This window comes from Haliaeetus albicilla, chromosome 1 (assembly GCF_947461875.1).
Source record: "Haliaeetus albicilla chromosome 1, bHalAlb1.1, whole genome shotgun sequence".
NCBI classification, from domain to species: domain Eukaryota; kingdom Metazoa; phylum Chordata; class Aves; order Accipitriformes; family Accipitridae; genus Haliaeetus; species Haliaeetus albicilla.
In genome coordinates, this window is record NC_091483.1 from 83817389 (window position 1) to 83832779 (window position 15391).

General features: G+C 41.5%; 1 protein-coding gene across 7 annotated transcripts in view; it reads left to right on the plus strand.

Annotated features, from left to right (window-relative positions):
• The window catches only part of EXOC6B (exocyst complex component 6B), a 308884-nt gene that overhangs the window by 117509 nt on the left and 175984 nt on the right, over nucleotides 1-15391 (plus strand). For 4 of the 7 annotated variants that reach the window (XM_069797267.1, XM_069797251.1, XM_069797220.1 and 1 more), the window contains exon 7: nucleotides 4961-5032. The exons of the other annotated variants lie outside the window; for them this stretch is intronic. In XM_069797267.1, coding sequence (XP_069653368.1) covers nucleotides 4961-5032 — 72 coding nt within the window. The remainder of the gene's footprint in view (nucleotides 1-4960; nucleotides 5033-15391) is intronic. 7 annotated transcript variants of the gene reach the window in all.

A 15391-nucleotide genomic window follows, 5' to 3' on the forward strand; every position in this document is an offset into this window, starting at 1 on the left:
TACGGAGGGCTGAGCGCTGGTGTGTGCCGAAGGGGTTGGTGTGCGGTAGCTGCCTTAACTGGACATGACTCAGAGGCCCTTCTGGACCTCTAATCTGTTGGGTTTTTTCTTGTAGTAAACCATGATAAATAATTATGTGCTTTATTCAGCACATGGCACGGCGCATGCTTATTGCTTCCGTAAGACAACTGCAAAATACTTAACCAAAAAAGTGATGTTCGACTGCGTGGGGCTTTTGCAACTTTAGAAACATATAATTTCCCCACCCTGAGAGTCTGCAGTGTCTCTCAGCTTGCCGACTTTGTATGGTTGCACAATTTGTCCTGCCTTGCTCGTCTGCTCTGGCTCCTCCAATGCCTTTTGGGGTGTGAGGATGCCTTCAGCCTCCTCTTGCTGCTGCCTTGGTGGTGGTGATGTTTCCTCCGTCAGGCTTTGGAAATAGCTTGGTTTGTCCTCTGGGTGGTGAGGAGACCTGGAGGTGGTAGCAAGCAGAGGAGATGTGGCAATTTTTTTCAAGGCACTAAATAATATATTGGAATAAGTTACTGATACTTGATGTATCCAGTATCTCGGAAGAGCACCAAGAATTAAAAAAAACTGATCTGACTATAGGGTCTGTTTCAGATGAATATCTGAGTTCTTTTAGGGGGTAAAGTTCTTGATTTATTAATTGCATGTCATTAATATCTGCAGTTGCAAATCAAAAGTCTAGTTTGGAAGGTGCTTCTTGTGACTTATGACTCTTCTTTTATTTGGAATTTTGTAAGCTTTTTTTTTATACCCTGTTAGCATGTGGTCATCTTTTCTCTCTCTTCCATTTCACTGTGTTTAGAAGGATTTTTCTGTTTTATTTGCTGCTGGAAAGATTTCCTGATATGCAGTCTGAGAGCTGCTGGTCTGAGTGCAACATTCAGCACTTTAGCTCTCTCTTAAGGCACCCTTAAAAAAAAAACCAACCCAAACCCCAACAACCCCAGCACTCAAAAAAGCTTCATCTGAAATACGTTCCTGCACTGTTGTGATGAGAAATTATGGTCTACTTGATTTGTAGACATCTGTTTTACTCTCACAAACAATATTAGACTGAGTTAGGAATTCTTGATTTTGTCTAACAGGTTTTCTTCTTCCCCTTCTCCTTTTTTAATTTTAGGTGATAACTTTTGAGTTTTCTGCCACTTATTACTAAAAATGGTGGTAGAAAAACAATCCCCTTACTATCTTAGGAGGAGGAGTAATATAAGAGAATGTAGAAATAAAATTGAATAAAAACTTTGAAGGCCATCCAGGACACAAAGAAGGGTTTCTTTGAAGATGTGGAAAATTACAGTTCATTTGGAAACCTCAGTAAAAACCAGTTGGAAAGTACTGTTTATCAGAAGTGCTGACCAAATGTGAACTTCAGGTCAGGTTGCTGAATGCTGGGTGGCAGCTTCCGAAAATCATGCAGTGGATTGATAGTAGAGTTAAGTCAGAGGTTTCGCTTTAGCCTAGTTTTGGTGGGGGCTTTGTTTGTATCATGCAGATATGTGGGAATGTGCATGTGGTTGGTGAAGTGTGAAGTATGTTCTCAACGCACACCTGTGAAAAATTTTCCAGACTTAACTTGAAGCAGAGGTGCGTGATTTGGGGATGTCTTATAAATTGGAGCCACGGGAAGAAGGAAAGTGAACAGGGAAAATAAAAATTGATTTCTTATTCACCCAGTCTGCACTCTTCCTACCAGATCTTGAGCAATCTGAAAACTGTGAGCACTTTTTCAAAGGTTACTTATTGTAGGTCCAATTATATTTTTAAGGTTATTCTTTTCTTTAATGATGGATGCAGACTTGTCCAATTCCCATAGTCTCATTGATCTGGAAGCTCTTGAGGCTGAATAAGATCTTTACATGTGTTTCCTTCTGTTGAGTTTAGGGGTGGTGTTGTTTGTTACTGTATAAAACAGAAGAGTTGTATAATAGTATGGGATTGCTTAGTTCACATTCAGCTCATTTTCCCCTTATTAAATGGTTTGTTGTGATGGCTAATTTGCTGCTTATTTTATTGTAATGAAGAAAGAACCAGCAAAGTCTTCCTCCTGCAGAGCAGTAGTCTTTCTGTTATCACATGAGATGGATATTAAGCCCTTCTGGTCATGTGTGGCTCTTAAATGTCTTGCTTCTGATGCAACAGATTCATCAGTGAATCTGTTTTCAGCCAGGCATGGTTATCCTGGCAGCTTTGAAGAACATGGCAGATAAGTTGATATAAACTGCTAAAGGACATGGTGGTCTGGTTTTACAGATATATTAAGGAAGGGGTTGAAGTTAGAGGTACAAAGAGAAATGCTACTGCGGGTCCTTTGGAGACACCTCTGGGTACATATGGTGTCTGGGTAGGATGGAGTAAAAAAAAAAAATCTTTGCTGTGAAATGAATTCCAGTGGACTGTAGGATGTCCTAAAGGAATGAGCTTTCTCTAAAGGAATGAGCCAAAATCCATACGGGAACAGAAGGACCTATTTTTTTATCTGACAAATTAGAGTAGAGTAGAACACCTCTGCTTGGACTATTATCTTCTAAATAAATTTTTTAATTAAGTGTTTGACCTGTTCTCCCCAGTTGCTGCACCTTGCAGGACGTAGAATAATACAGTTCAGGCAAAAATTGCAAGCAAGCCATGTCACGAGCGTTACTGAACATACTCGTGGCAAGTGTTAATTTTATTTCACCTGCAAAGCATCTCTCCGTGCAACGCAATATTTGCCTTTGTTAAGCATCAGAGTTTTACACAGAGGTTGTCCTAATACTGCTAGAGTTATTCCTGGTTTTGTTGTACAAAGATGCAACAATTTGAACCTTCATCGGGATTAGGGCTAGGAAACAGGATTTATGATACAAGACTTGAGGAACTTAGTATCTTTAATTTATTAAAGAAGAGGATTGTGACCTCTACTTCTCTGGATCTCTGTTAGGAAACACTGATAGTAGCTACTGCTTTAATGTAACCAGCCAAAGGTTTGATAAGATGTAATGGTGAAGGTCAAATATGGGGTAAAGGTATGGGAGTGGAGGTAATGAGCTACTGGAACAATCCATCAAGATTTGTGGTGGACATTGCATCATCCCTGGAAAACCTTTAAAATCAGAATGGCTTGTTTTTTCTAAAAGCTTTGTGTTCCAGTTCAACCACAACTACTGACCTTGAAGTAGGTATTAATTAGTGGATGACTCCTCGTCTGTGTTCTTCAAGATGTCAGACTACCTGACTACTGTGATCTCTTAAAACTTTATGCCTATAGGAATAAAGGATTCATACTTCTGTTTTTCTTCTCATGGCAAAGACCAAGTTAGAAAAAAAAGGAGAGTTTAAAGAAAAAATTAGTTGAGCACAGCTCCAGCAGGCAAGGATTTTGGTGTTCTGATTTTGACTCTGATAGTGCTCAATGTGTGGCCTTGGGCAAGTTATTAATCCACGTATGCCTCAGTTTGCCAATTTGTCCGATCCGGATAACTTCACTCACCTAATAGGATGACATGTTTTTAACATGCTGTTAATGTAAATGTGGAATAATTACAAGCTTTTTATGGCTATTTTGTTTATGACAAAGGAGAATATTTGTATTTAGAGTAGATGCCCATTTTCCAGACCTACTTCATTTAACTCCTGGGAGATGTTTTGACTCTTCAAAAGAGGATTTTTCTTGACTTGAGGCCACCGCTGTGGCACTCTGTCCCGCCAAGTTCAATGTTCTTCTGGATAGAATAAAATGTGTTTATGGATTTTGATGAAACTTTAAAATTCTTGGATTGTTAAACTTGCTGTGTTACGGGAAAATGAATTGAGTTCTGACTCATGGAGGAAGACTGACCTTGGGGGAGAGGGCAGCATTGTATACACCACGGTTTGGCTTACTAGGAAAGTATTTCTTTGGTTGTCTCTGGCATATATTTATTCTTGTTGAATTATTACCATTGCCTGGTATCAAATGGTGCCATTAGGGATGAGACATGGTCTCGGTGCCCCTCTGAATTTTCACTCTTTGTTACTATATATATATGTATGTATGTACATTTTTTCCCTCCAAACCAACCATTTCCAGGCTTAAAGGTTGTCTACTTGTTCTCAGTCTAGACTGAGGTGTTTGGGCAGCTTAAAGGACAACAGGTTTTCTATAGAAAAATGTTCATTTTAAGCAAGAAGATTTCCATTTACATTTAAATGTTCATAAAATCTCAAAGGTCAAAAGACCAAACCCAGACAGTGCACAGTGGGTGTTAGTTGTCTCCAGATATATTTACTAAAGGTGGCAAAACAACTCAAGGTACAATGCTGTTGATTTTCTCATCCCATAGGCTTTGAAAATCTGTCATTCCTGCAATGCTAGTTGAATGTTTTTAAGTGTTAACCTAACACAGCTCTTAAAAGAAATCCCTTCCATGCCCCTTCTCCATTGGGTCCGTGTGCCATGTTCATCCCATTCTGGTGGCCCATGCTTTGTGTAATTTGTAGATGGGTGCTAATGGATCTCCATTGTCCTCGTATAGCTGGGCAACCCATTTTGTCCCTTCTAACCCTTCAGCTGTCGTAGCTCTGCACCAGCTGCTTTCCTGGACGCTCGGGTCGTGCTCTGCTCTCATCTCTCATGATGGCAGCTCCTTCAACTTTCGCCACTCTCTTGGGTCCCAGGCAGATAATTCACATTTCTGTCCCCTCCTAACCTTTCAGTCTTTCCTTAATGTGTCCACTGACCAGTCTTTCCAGGTGGATTGGTCAATCCAGTTGTGGATATAATTTCCCTTAAAATTCTCTTGAAGTTTTTTTGTCTTCAGTTGTGCAAATACCTTAATTTAGTGTCATTGGCAGGTTTCTGTGCTGTTTACTTCCACTCTTCACGAATTTTTGCTGCCTGTCTACTCTCTGTCTTCTGTGCTTTGTTGTTGTTTCCTCTTTTTTTAATGTTTGTTCCCTTCATTTCCTAAAGGATTGCAGATACAATCAGTGGAAAATAATTGCCAAGATATTCTTCAGTCTTCTGCTCTCTCCAAATATCAAGGTACTTTGTACTTGATGTGTCTATTCACTTAATCTCTTTGATAATAACATGGACCTAATTTCTAGTCTACCTTTGGCTTTCTTTGAAATACTTGGATTGATTTTGTGGCACTAAACTGCAAACCTGGGTTCCCTGGCTGAGTATTTACAGTTCACTAACCTTCACTGCGGTGGAAGAAATCAGTCAAGTTCTGCTTCCCAGTGGAAAAACTCTGAATTTTCCAGTCTGGTCATCTGCTGGGGTATGAAACCAGAGCAGTTTTTCACCCACCTTCTTGAATTTGGACACCAGAACTAAATTCAGTATATTAGGAGAAGTCATGACAGTATTTCCATGCTTGTACATCTAAATTGTACTACCTACTGAACTAAAAATGACTTGCTATCCCACTTGCCATTTCATTGCATGGCAGTGCAAGAGGACAAGTGTTTTGCATGTCTGTGATATGATGACCTCCCTTAGCAGTGCAGAATAAGATACTATTGAACACGTTTTTTTTTCCAGTTCTGCACTTCCACAGGAAAAAAAAACACCAACCTTTTCCTTTTGCTAGAGGAACAATCCATTAGACTGTTACACTCTTAATGTACTTAGAAAAAGGAATTGCTGATAATCTTAACTCAACCAGCCATTGATTTCTTCATGTATCGTCTTGCTTCCTGTATCAGCTATCTACACATCCTAACACCAGATTTTTGTTTGTCAGCTTGAGCTTTTCTCTTTATTCCCTTTGTCATGTTCCCTTTTTCTTTTTTTTATAGCCTCCTTAACTTCCGTCTGAGCCAGGTTGCCTTTTAACTAGCGTGGCCGCCTTTTTCAGTTGTGGGATTGTGGCTTTTGGAGCATCTAGTTAAAATGTTCTTAAACAATTTTCAATTAGTCTTCATATTTTTCTGATTACGTTCTTTTTCCCAACTGATTTGGCTCATAATTGTTTTCAGCTTGATGAAACTGGCCCTTTTTAAAAGTGTGTGTGTGTGTATGTATATGTATACATATGTGTAGATGTGTACTATTGGTAGTGCTGTTTTATTCCTAATTTAAATGAGGTTTGGGTGCATATAAAAGTGTGATCAAGTCATGGTGACTTGCATTTTAGCTATCAAAAAAATGGGATAAAACATGGCTGCTGATTAAAAACTCTTTCCAAATGGGCACTAGCACAGGGCATACTGATTTAGGGGTTTATTGGCATTTAGCAAATGGTGCTTCTGTAGTTGAAGAGTCATCATCTCCAGCCCTTTGATGTCTGAACAACCTCAGTTCCTGCTGAAACTTCCATATGGTGTGTTATATCCCAAAGGTTAGTGCCGTGTTGGCTCAGGAGCGATCTAAAAAGATAAATGCTGCCTTTGTACCAGCTTCGGAAGTGCTGTGGTCCACGTCAGAACAGTGTTCATGAGTTCCCAGGTGAGACAGGAGAAAACGGCGTTGCCTCGTGTGTGCTCTGCAGAGCCGGTGGAGGAGGCACTGCCTGTAGTGGGAAGGTGGAAATTTCCTATGAGTGAACTGGAAAAGGGGAGGAAAGTCCAAGTTACTGTGGAAGATCAAGGCAACATAACTGCAGGCTGATCCAAGTCCAGTTAGGGTCTCTTGGAGATCTTTCCTGTTACCTTCACAGCAACATGAAACCAAACGGGGCTGGGATAACATTTGTGGTGGAGTGAGCAGGAGAGGGTCTTGATGGTAGAGGTGAGGCAGGGAAACCATATGGGAGAACCAACATGCAACAGGAACCCATGGGAGAAGGACCCGAACCTCTCTTCCACCAGCACAGCCCCAGTGAGATGTCCGGCACCAGGAGCTGGTGAGATGTCCTGCACTGGGCCAGTGTCGCTCCCCAGAGCTCTGCACTCCAGATAACTCTTTGGCTGGGTGAAGCCTGTAGTGTTGGGGATGCATTTGGAGGCTCTGATGGGAGGGACCGTCCCAGATTACCCCCCAGCTGACCTTTTCCTTGAGCTGGATGGAAATGATCAGTGCTGCGAATGTAAATGATCAGCAGTTGGGCTCCATCTGCAGCTGGTTAATTACCCGTTCACACAATATGTTGTTAGGGGTCATCTGGTTCCAGTTTCACCATAAACAGAAGTAAATGTTGAGAACATACTTTTCTACATCCAGTTTCACTTGTTGTGGATACTTGAAATAGTTTGCAACCCACATCTTTTGGTTTTCGAGGAGGGCTTTTGGCCAGAGAGCCCTGCGACCATTTGAGATTTTTTTTTTTTTTCTTTAAAAAGTGCCCTGGAGGTTGCATTGTAGGGACTTTCCTTATGCAAAACATAAAAGTGCTGTTTTTTAAAATTATAACCATATTTTTCATTAAAATCAGTTGGAGTCCCAATAAACAATCGACTCCGAAAATTTTCCAAATGTTTGCTGCAGTGCTGTTTCTATTTTTAATTATTTTTTAAAAAAGTGTTTTTCTTAAAAACACAGCTTGGCTTATAATTTAAAGAAGTGATCTAGTAAATCAGAAAAAATGTCCATGTATATAGCTCTTTATTGCAATATAATTAAAACCTACTGTACATTTAAATGTAAGAATACTTCTGCAGCAGTGTCCGATGATTTCTGCCATTTGGCTTATCGTGGGAACTTCTTTTTTTATGTTACCAACTCTTCTCAAAGACTTTTCCAGTGTGTTTATACATTTGTTTTATATAAATTGAGAGCTGTGTGCATATAGAGAGAGATGTTGAAAACCCTGCAAAGTAGCTGTGAGGCACAGAAATGCCTGGTTCCTAGGCACTAAGGCACAGTTTCCACCCTGCATCAATCTTTGGTATTGTCATTTTTTAGACCTTATTCAGTGTTTTATTGTTTTCTTGTTATCTGGTACCAGATTTATTTGCTGTCATAAAAAAACCAAACACAACTAAAGAACAACAAACCCAAGTTTTGCATCAAGATTTGTCATATCTGCTTTATACAAAACAAGTAAATATGTCTTTGTAAAATATTTAGGGTTACAATTTTTTATTGCAAGCTGGAGGTTGAAGAGTATTATAAGATATTCTGGCACTGCTTTTGTAAAATGCCAAGTGTCTGGTGAAAATACTCCTTTCTAGAAAGAACCAGGCGCTGGGAGAAAGCCATGGTGATGAGGAACCTCTCCCTGCTGCAACCAAAAATGGGGCAAGAGGAAGAAATTTGGAATTTACCCATCTTTGTTCTGCTCTAACCTTCTCCACTGGTCACTGCTGCATCTGTTCAGCTCAGGGTCTGAGCCAGGAAACCTGTTTCAGCTGATCTAATCGTTGGGGCAGGCAGGTTGGCTGGTTAGATGCCCAGGTTTTGTCAGATTCATGGGATGTAGAGGCTGAATAGGAGGACTTGCTTGGTGGGGGTCTGTCAAAGATAGCAGCTGAGCTTGTGGATTTGTGAATTTTTCTTATCTATGAACACCAAAAACCTTCGCAAAGCTGCTGGCTAATAGCGGTCGTGCTTCTGGGTGCAAAGCTTCTGTCACGTGCATATTTCACAAGGTTCAAATCATTCTGTGCAACCAAGTAAGCACTTGTTGTGCTGCTGGGTTTTGGCTTGGCAAAGTGGAGTGTGCCAAGCCCAAGGAATTCATGGAGCTGGTGCCCGGCATTGGAGTTTCCTTGACGTTTTCACCATAGAAAATTGCTCTCTTGCTTCTTGCCTCCAAAGGCAAGGAAGGAGTGGTAAGTGAATTTGCTGCAGTAGTTTCATTCTTGCTCAAAGCCTGTTATGCTTCTAGCGAATGATCCAAGCCATGAGTGCTGATGGGATAAATTCATATAATGATTTTGCCTTTCATCTGTCATTTCTGTTGCAGGACTTGTTTGAAAGTGATATAAAATGTCCATTTTTCATGGTCCTCTTTGACATTCAGCTGTAGCACGCAGCAGCCGATGCAGTATGTGCGGATAAGGATGTGAAATTTCTACTCGATGTTAACATGTTTTCAGGTTTCTTGAGGGACATGAACGGCAAAGTGGGACTCTTGGTCTGAGTCCTCAGCTGCATACAACATAGTTCAGCTTGCGTTTACAGGTCTCTTTGCTTAAGAGTGATGGCTTTAATCTACTCAGTAAGTGCCTGTAATTATCAACAAATACATACTACCCTGTGAATGGATGAGAGTCCAGCGTCATCAGTTTTGGTTTTCTGCTGAGGACCAAACACCCTTTGCGATAGGAGATTTCTTGAGTCGCTTCAAATATACTATGTGTAACTTCCCATACCTCTTAACACCCTGCCTTGCAGGTGGCCAGTAGGTCTGTAGGAATTTCTGTAGTCTTCCTGGAGTCTTCCTCTCTCCTGATCTAGGTGGAGGATCTTCGGTATTGAAGTGCCACCTGTACCCGTTGTTTTAGCCAGGCTAAGCTGCCTCTGGCTATAAATTCGTGGAAGGAATTTTGCCCTTGTTCTCTCTGTTAAAAAGACAATTGCTTTTCTTGTGTGATCCTGCTCAGCAGCGTTATCTTCTTCCCAGCTTTGTAAGTCCTAGGCACTGAGAATTTTCACTAGACCTCCCACAAGGATGGCTGTTGTGTCGGAGCCACTGAAACGCCTTTCTTGGTGGGTCCATTCAGAAGATGAATGGTTTTCTGAAGTTTGCGTGAGCAATAGTTCGATGTCTTCTTAGACTTTGAACTGCCTTAACTTCTTTTCCTTTCCTTTTATTGTTTTTTCTCTAAAGCCTTTACGGTGGGCAATCTTGACAAAACCAGGAACGAAATCTCTGCCGAGAGCCCTACGGAAAAGCAGAGATCTGTTTTGCTGAAAGGACTTGGGAGGAACCTGAGCTGGCTTTTATGTTGAGATTGGTATCTCTTTCAACACATCTTCATTACTTGTTGCTGAGTTTTTAATCATGTTTTGCCGAGGAGACTAAACAATTTTGTAAGAACATTGTGATGCTCAGTATCTGCTTCACATTTTTGCTGTTGACTTCTGTAGAGGATAAGCATCCATCAAGTGAACTAGAATTTGTCATTGTTTCATGAAAAAGGGCAGTAGCATTGTTAAAGCCCAATGGGAACCCTTTGGTACTAAGAGCCTCCAGGAATAAATGCAGATTTATACTGGCTTTTAAGACAGACATAGCGCAGAAGTCTCTTTTAAATCAGAAGCTTGGAAGATTGTTTTATCTTTGGTAACTCTTTCCAGAAGACCTACAAAGCTAATATGTGAGCCATGGCTTGTCTATATCTGGGGTTAGCATCTGTAGTCACTTTTTTTTTGTAGCTTTGTGGGGGACCTGGAGATCTTAAGATGTGCGTACTAGGATCCTTCAGTTGGCAGGATTGGTCATTTTGAGTGGCAGTTGCCACCTTAAGGGAGAGAGGGAGGGATGGAAAGACTTTATACTGCTATTGAGAAAGCATATCGGTCCCAGATATGGTGGCTTCAGGATTGTGGGAAAATAGGCTTTCTTTATGGCGGAAGCAAATTGTAGGGGATTGCTTCATCGGTCATCCCATGAAGGGTTGGCTTGGGGCATGGGAACGGATTGAGTCATTGATCAGATATAATGCAGCCCCCTGCATTCCTTCTCCTGCTTCAAGTTCTGTTCTTAATTCAGACCCACAGAACTTGTTTACCAAAGTCCGTCATGGCTTGTGTTCAGCAGAGGATGCTGCCCTGTAGAGTCCTAATATACCGTCAAACTTGTATCCCCATTTGCCCACTGTTAAGCAAATACCAGTATTGAAATTTCCGTGTAAAGAGGATCAGGCCATGTTGACCATTGTATCTTCATAAATAAGTTCTTTTTCCAAATATTCACAAAGCCATCTTCTCCAGGACATGATATTCTAGTATCTACTTGGATGTTAAGGTGACCATCTTTGTGTTGGGACTCCTGAAGTCCTGAGATAAATGGATGGGGCTTGGCTGTTCCTCCTGAAGGACACTGCTGTTGCATAGGGGGTGTGGATGAGACCCCATCACTCTCTTTTTTTTCTCTGCTATTCACCTAGCTGTTGAGCTGCTTCTTTGCTCAGCATTGCCTAGGTCTTTCCCAATTTTTTTCAGCTTTCAGTACAAAATTCCCTTGTCACATTCACAGACCTTTCATCACAGACCTCAGCTCATCTTGTCCGTCCCTCCTGATGAAGACCCTTGTCTTTTCTGTCCTTGTAGAAAGCAGTGCTTACGGTGGTGGTCTGTTTGTCTTCCTGAACTACAGCTACTGTTCCCGGTGTTCTCTGCAATCTTCTAGACCCAGCCTGTTGATGTGTGATGTGTGGGTTCACTTAGCACCACTTAAAATTTCCATTTGTTCACAGCATCTCTCTCTCTCTCGAAGTAGTGCAGTTCTCTGTCTTAGACCAGGCAGTAGCCCTGGTCAGCAAAACATGCTTTAAATTGAGCTGTTGCCGTTACCCTCGAGGAGAGTTTATTGATAACTTCCCACAGTAGCACCTCATAAGTGCGAGGGCTCTCGTTTTTCCTTCTGTTTCACATTTAGCACGCTGGAATAGAAATTTCCTCCCCCAATTAGGAGAGCAGCCAACTTCCTTTTCGCACGTTGTGTTGCAGCATCTCTCAAGCTTATTTTTAAAACCTTGCTTTACTCTGGCTCTTGGCTGGCCGGAGGTGATTGCTGACGCCAGGCCAGGTGGCGTGGGAGCTGCGACCAAGGGGCAGAAATCCTGCCTGGTGTCTGGCAAATCGCAATGGCTGCTTGGAAGGAGGCTTAGCATCAGCCTTCTACGTCCCTTGGGGCCGGTGAGGGGACAGTGTCCTCCTACAGTCCCTTTTACCTACCCACTTCGTTGCAGAGGTTTAATCCGCTGTTGTATTCGATGATGGTTTTTACCCTTCCTGAGTACCAGGTTATGCATTTTTGCATAACCGATCATCACACGGCCAAGACTGACACTGCTAAATGGCTGAAGAATGTGAAGAAGTTTGGACTGGGTAACAGGCGCAGCCTTGTTATTTAATCTTCAGCTCCAGTTGTGTTTTCAGTCCTCTAACAGCCTAGGGCAGGGGTATGCAGCAGCGTAGGTGAGCAGTTGGGTCACCTGCTAGGTGGGCTGGTGCTGTCGCATGGTTTTGTGTGTTGTGTTACCTTCATCAATCTTATTAATGCACCTGGCCATTAGTGTTTAAACTTGTGTATGCAAACCAGAAATTGCATTAGACTTTTAAAAACTTCATCTGGTCCATTCAAAACCTTGACTTTCTTCTTGTTTGGAATCTTCTTCTTGTTTGGAATCTTCTTCTTGTTTGGAATCTTCTTCTTGTTTGGAATCTTCTTCTTGTTTGGAATCTTCTTCTTGTTTGGAATCTTCTTCTTGTTTGGAATTACTTGGCTTTTCCAGTTGCAAATGAATTGGCCTGTATTATTTTTCACATTAGCGAGCTGCAGGAACTTTTTGGTGGTGTCTATATGTAGGATGTTAGCCTGTCATCCTGTGTGCAGGGTGTTTCTCCTCTTGGCTCAACAAAATAACGTGTGGCCCAGCCATGGTGATCCTACTGTAATGAGGGTGAGCTGCAAAACTCCCCTTACAAAGGGTAGCTCTCTGTGAAATCTAGTATGTGAAATCCTTTTCCGAACAAATTTTGAGTGACTGCCTTAAACACTAAAAATAACCATTGGGAAGAAGAGCTTTATTTGAGATGTTTTAGGTAAAGGTTTCTTCTTTAAGGCTTTGAGAAGGCTTTTCTTTTTCTGATGTGAATCTGTCTCTAGGGAATAGGCTGATGGGTGGGTTCCTGCAACCAAGCAAGGTGTTCTTGAAAATGGTAAAAATGGAAAGGTTAGAGGATTTTATTGTCTCATGCCTAAAGATAATACCAGGGAGCGAGGGAAAATCCTGTGCTATTGAGTATCGGCTAGCAGATTTTTAGGCACAGAAAAAATCTATCATCCAGTTAGAGGAGCAGGCAGGCTTGTTTCTTCTCTTCCTCCCTCTCATCCCCACCAGCTGAAGAAATGTTCCATTCTTCTCTATGCAGGTAACTGCCTGGAGAAGTCCTGACTTCTAAGAAGTCGAGGCTGATGTTGGATTCTTTTTCTTTTTCCTTATTTCATTATGAATTTTCATCCTGAATTGTGAAAGACTAAGACTTCCTCACCTGAGGGTTCAGAAGCTTTTTACTTGTAATAAAAACATGCTGATATATCTGTCCTTCGTCTATCCAGGAGACAAGTCTGTCTCTCGTCCGGATTAATGATTTACTGCTTTGCATTAGTCCTTTGTCCTGATGGGAAAGTAAATCCCTGCTTCCCTTTCCGTTGCTGGAGTGAATGCTTGCTATAATACATTCCTAGCCACCTCCTATCCTGCAAACTCTTTCTGTAATGCAGCACTGTACTTTTATTTTAGTAGTGCAGCCTTGCAGTTCAGTAAATCATCAAGCCGATGTCAAGAAAAATGTCTGAAAGTAATTCAGGGCTCTCAGTAGCGTCACTCAGGTCATTAATTTGAGTAACTTTCCATTCCGGTGGAAGCATTTTAGGATTGAGGAAGCTATTGTGCAGGTACCCAGTGTGGATTTGAGATGGGATGACAAGCATCTCCAGGGATGTGAAGCCTTTTGGCAGGTAGGGTCAGTCGCAGTCCCCCCGCACCCATGGGAGCATGCTTTGCTTGCTGTGCTAGGAGGTAGCGTAGAAGATGAGAAAGAAGGGTCCAGAGACCTTGAAGTCACCTCTTGAAGCCCCAGGGATGTTACAGGGTAAGAACTGGTCTCTGAACTTTGGTAGATCTAACCTGCTAATTTCCAGTGTGGATCCCGTAAATAAGACATTTGGTTTTTGAGCCCTGAAACGTCATGAAGTGCTTGAAGTCCTCTACAGAATTACATGAGTTGCTCTTTCTTTCAACTTTCTCCACTCTCCCAATGATTAAATGGACCATCTCTTTACCATTGCTTGCTCTTTCTTTCCTGGAGGCAAGATGAGAACCGGAGCCTGGTTTCCAGGGTGAACTTGGAAAGTTCATATTTCATGTATAACATGCTTTCTTCGTAAAGAAGTGTGCGAAAGGCTACCCAAGGTGTATGTTTCAACTTAAGGAAGAAAGAATCGGCAGAGAAATCACCCCAGTCTTTCTGGGCATATTTCTGTAGCACGATGCTAACTTTTATAAAGTGTTTTTTAAAACATTGCTGGAAAAGGAAAAGAATCAGACCTATTAGTAGCTGCACGCTAAGTTAACTTTGGGTTGAGCAGTACTTCAATTAGCAGAGCAGTAACTGAAGTCAGTGTCTGTATCCTCTGTGACTTGGACAGAGTCAGAGTCTTTCACTTATTCATTTATAACTAATTGCAGTAGTGCTACAAAGTCAATGCAAGTCTTTGGAGTGTGCTTATACTAAGCAAGAAATTAGTAGCATATTCTTGCTGTTTTTAAGCATCTCGCACTGCGACTGTGCTTAGATGTACTTTTTTTCAGTAGTGTCAGACTTGTAAGCCTGCTTTGGGAGCTGGAAATCACGCTGTGTTAGCTGTTAAGCTTGATGGTTTGTAGTGATGCATCATAGAAGGACGGCCAGATTTTACTTAATGTTCTTCTGTGACTGCAGAGAATCTGTGATTTAGCTCACAAAGTAGTTTGAATGTGTAGGGAAGGAGGTATGTATAAACTCTGTAGTACAAGACTGGCAAAGCTGTTGAGGTTTCCAACGTACTTCTGAAGCACCCAGATGCCCATTACCTTAAATGAGAAATTATTTGGCAAACAGAGAATGAGACTTGAATGCAGCTGTGGATTTGGCCCTTAAATGACCTGTAAGGCTTTAGGATGAAATTCTATTTAATATTTCTTCAGTGATTTCTATTGAAGTATCTCCAAAGTGTTTTAAGAACAACACTATTAAGAGTTTGGGAGATGGGAGGATCTCTCTTTTCCACTTTACTTGGAAAGGGAAAAAAAGGCAGTTTGGAATTTATTTGGAGGATGAGGATGTTCCAGGTCCTTGAAGATTTTCTGATTATTTGCAGCAGCAAATCTTTGGGGCTGTTCTGACGTGGGCTCTAGCAGTCACTGTGCTGTGGGAAAAATAAAGGTTCTTTTTAGGTGTGATTATTCCTTGCATCCATGCCTGGGAGCTCTGGGCAATGTGCTCATGTCCAACACTCCTGCACGTGGGTGAGGAACAAGGCAGAAAGGTTTCTTTTTGTTTTTTGGGGGGATTGCCTGTAGTTCTGTCTCCCATCATTTTCCTTGCTCAACTGTCCTCTGATTGCCTAAAAAAATTCCAGTATTGTGGTTCTGAGATGAACGTGACAGGCTGCCCTGTTTCAAGGGAACAAATATCTCTGTAATAGTACCCAGGAGCTAAGAAGTGTTCTCTTTTCTTCCAATAAGAAATGAGATTTAGAAGACTAAACATGACTTAGAAATTCAGTTGAGCTCAGGTTCT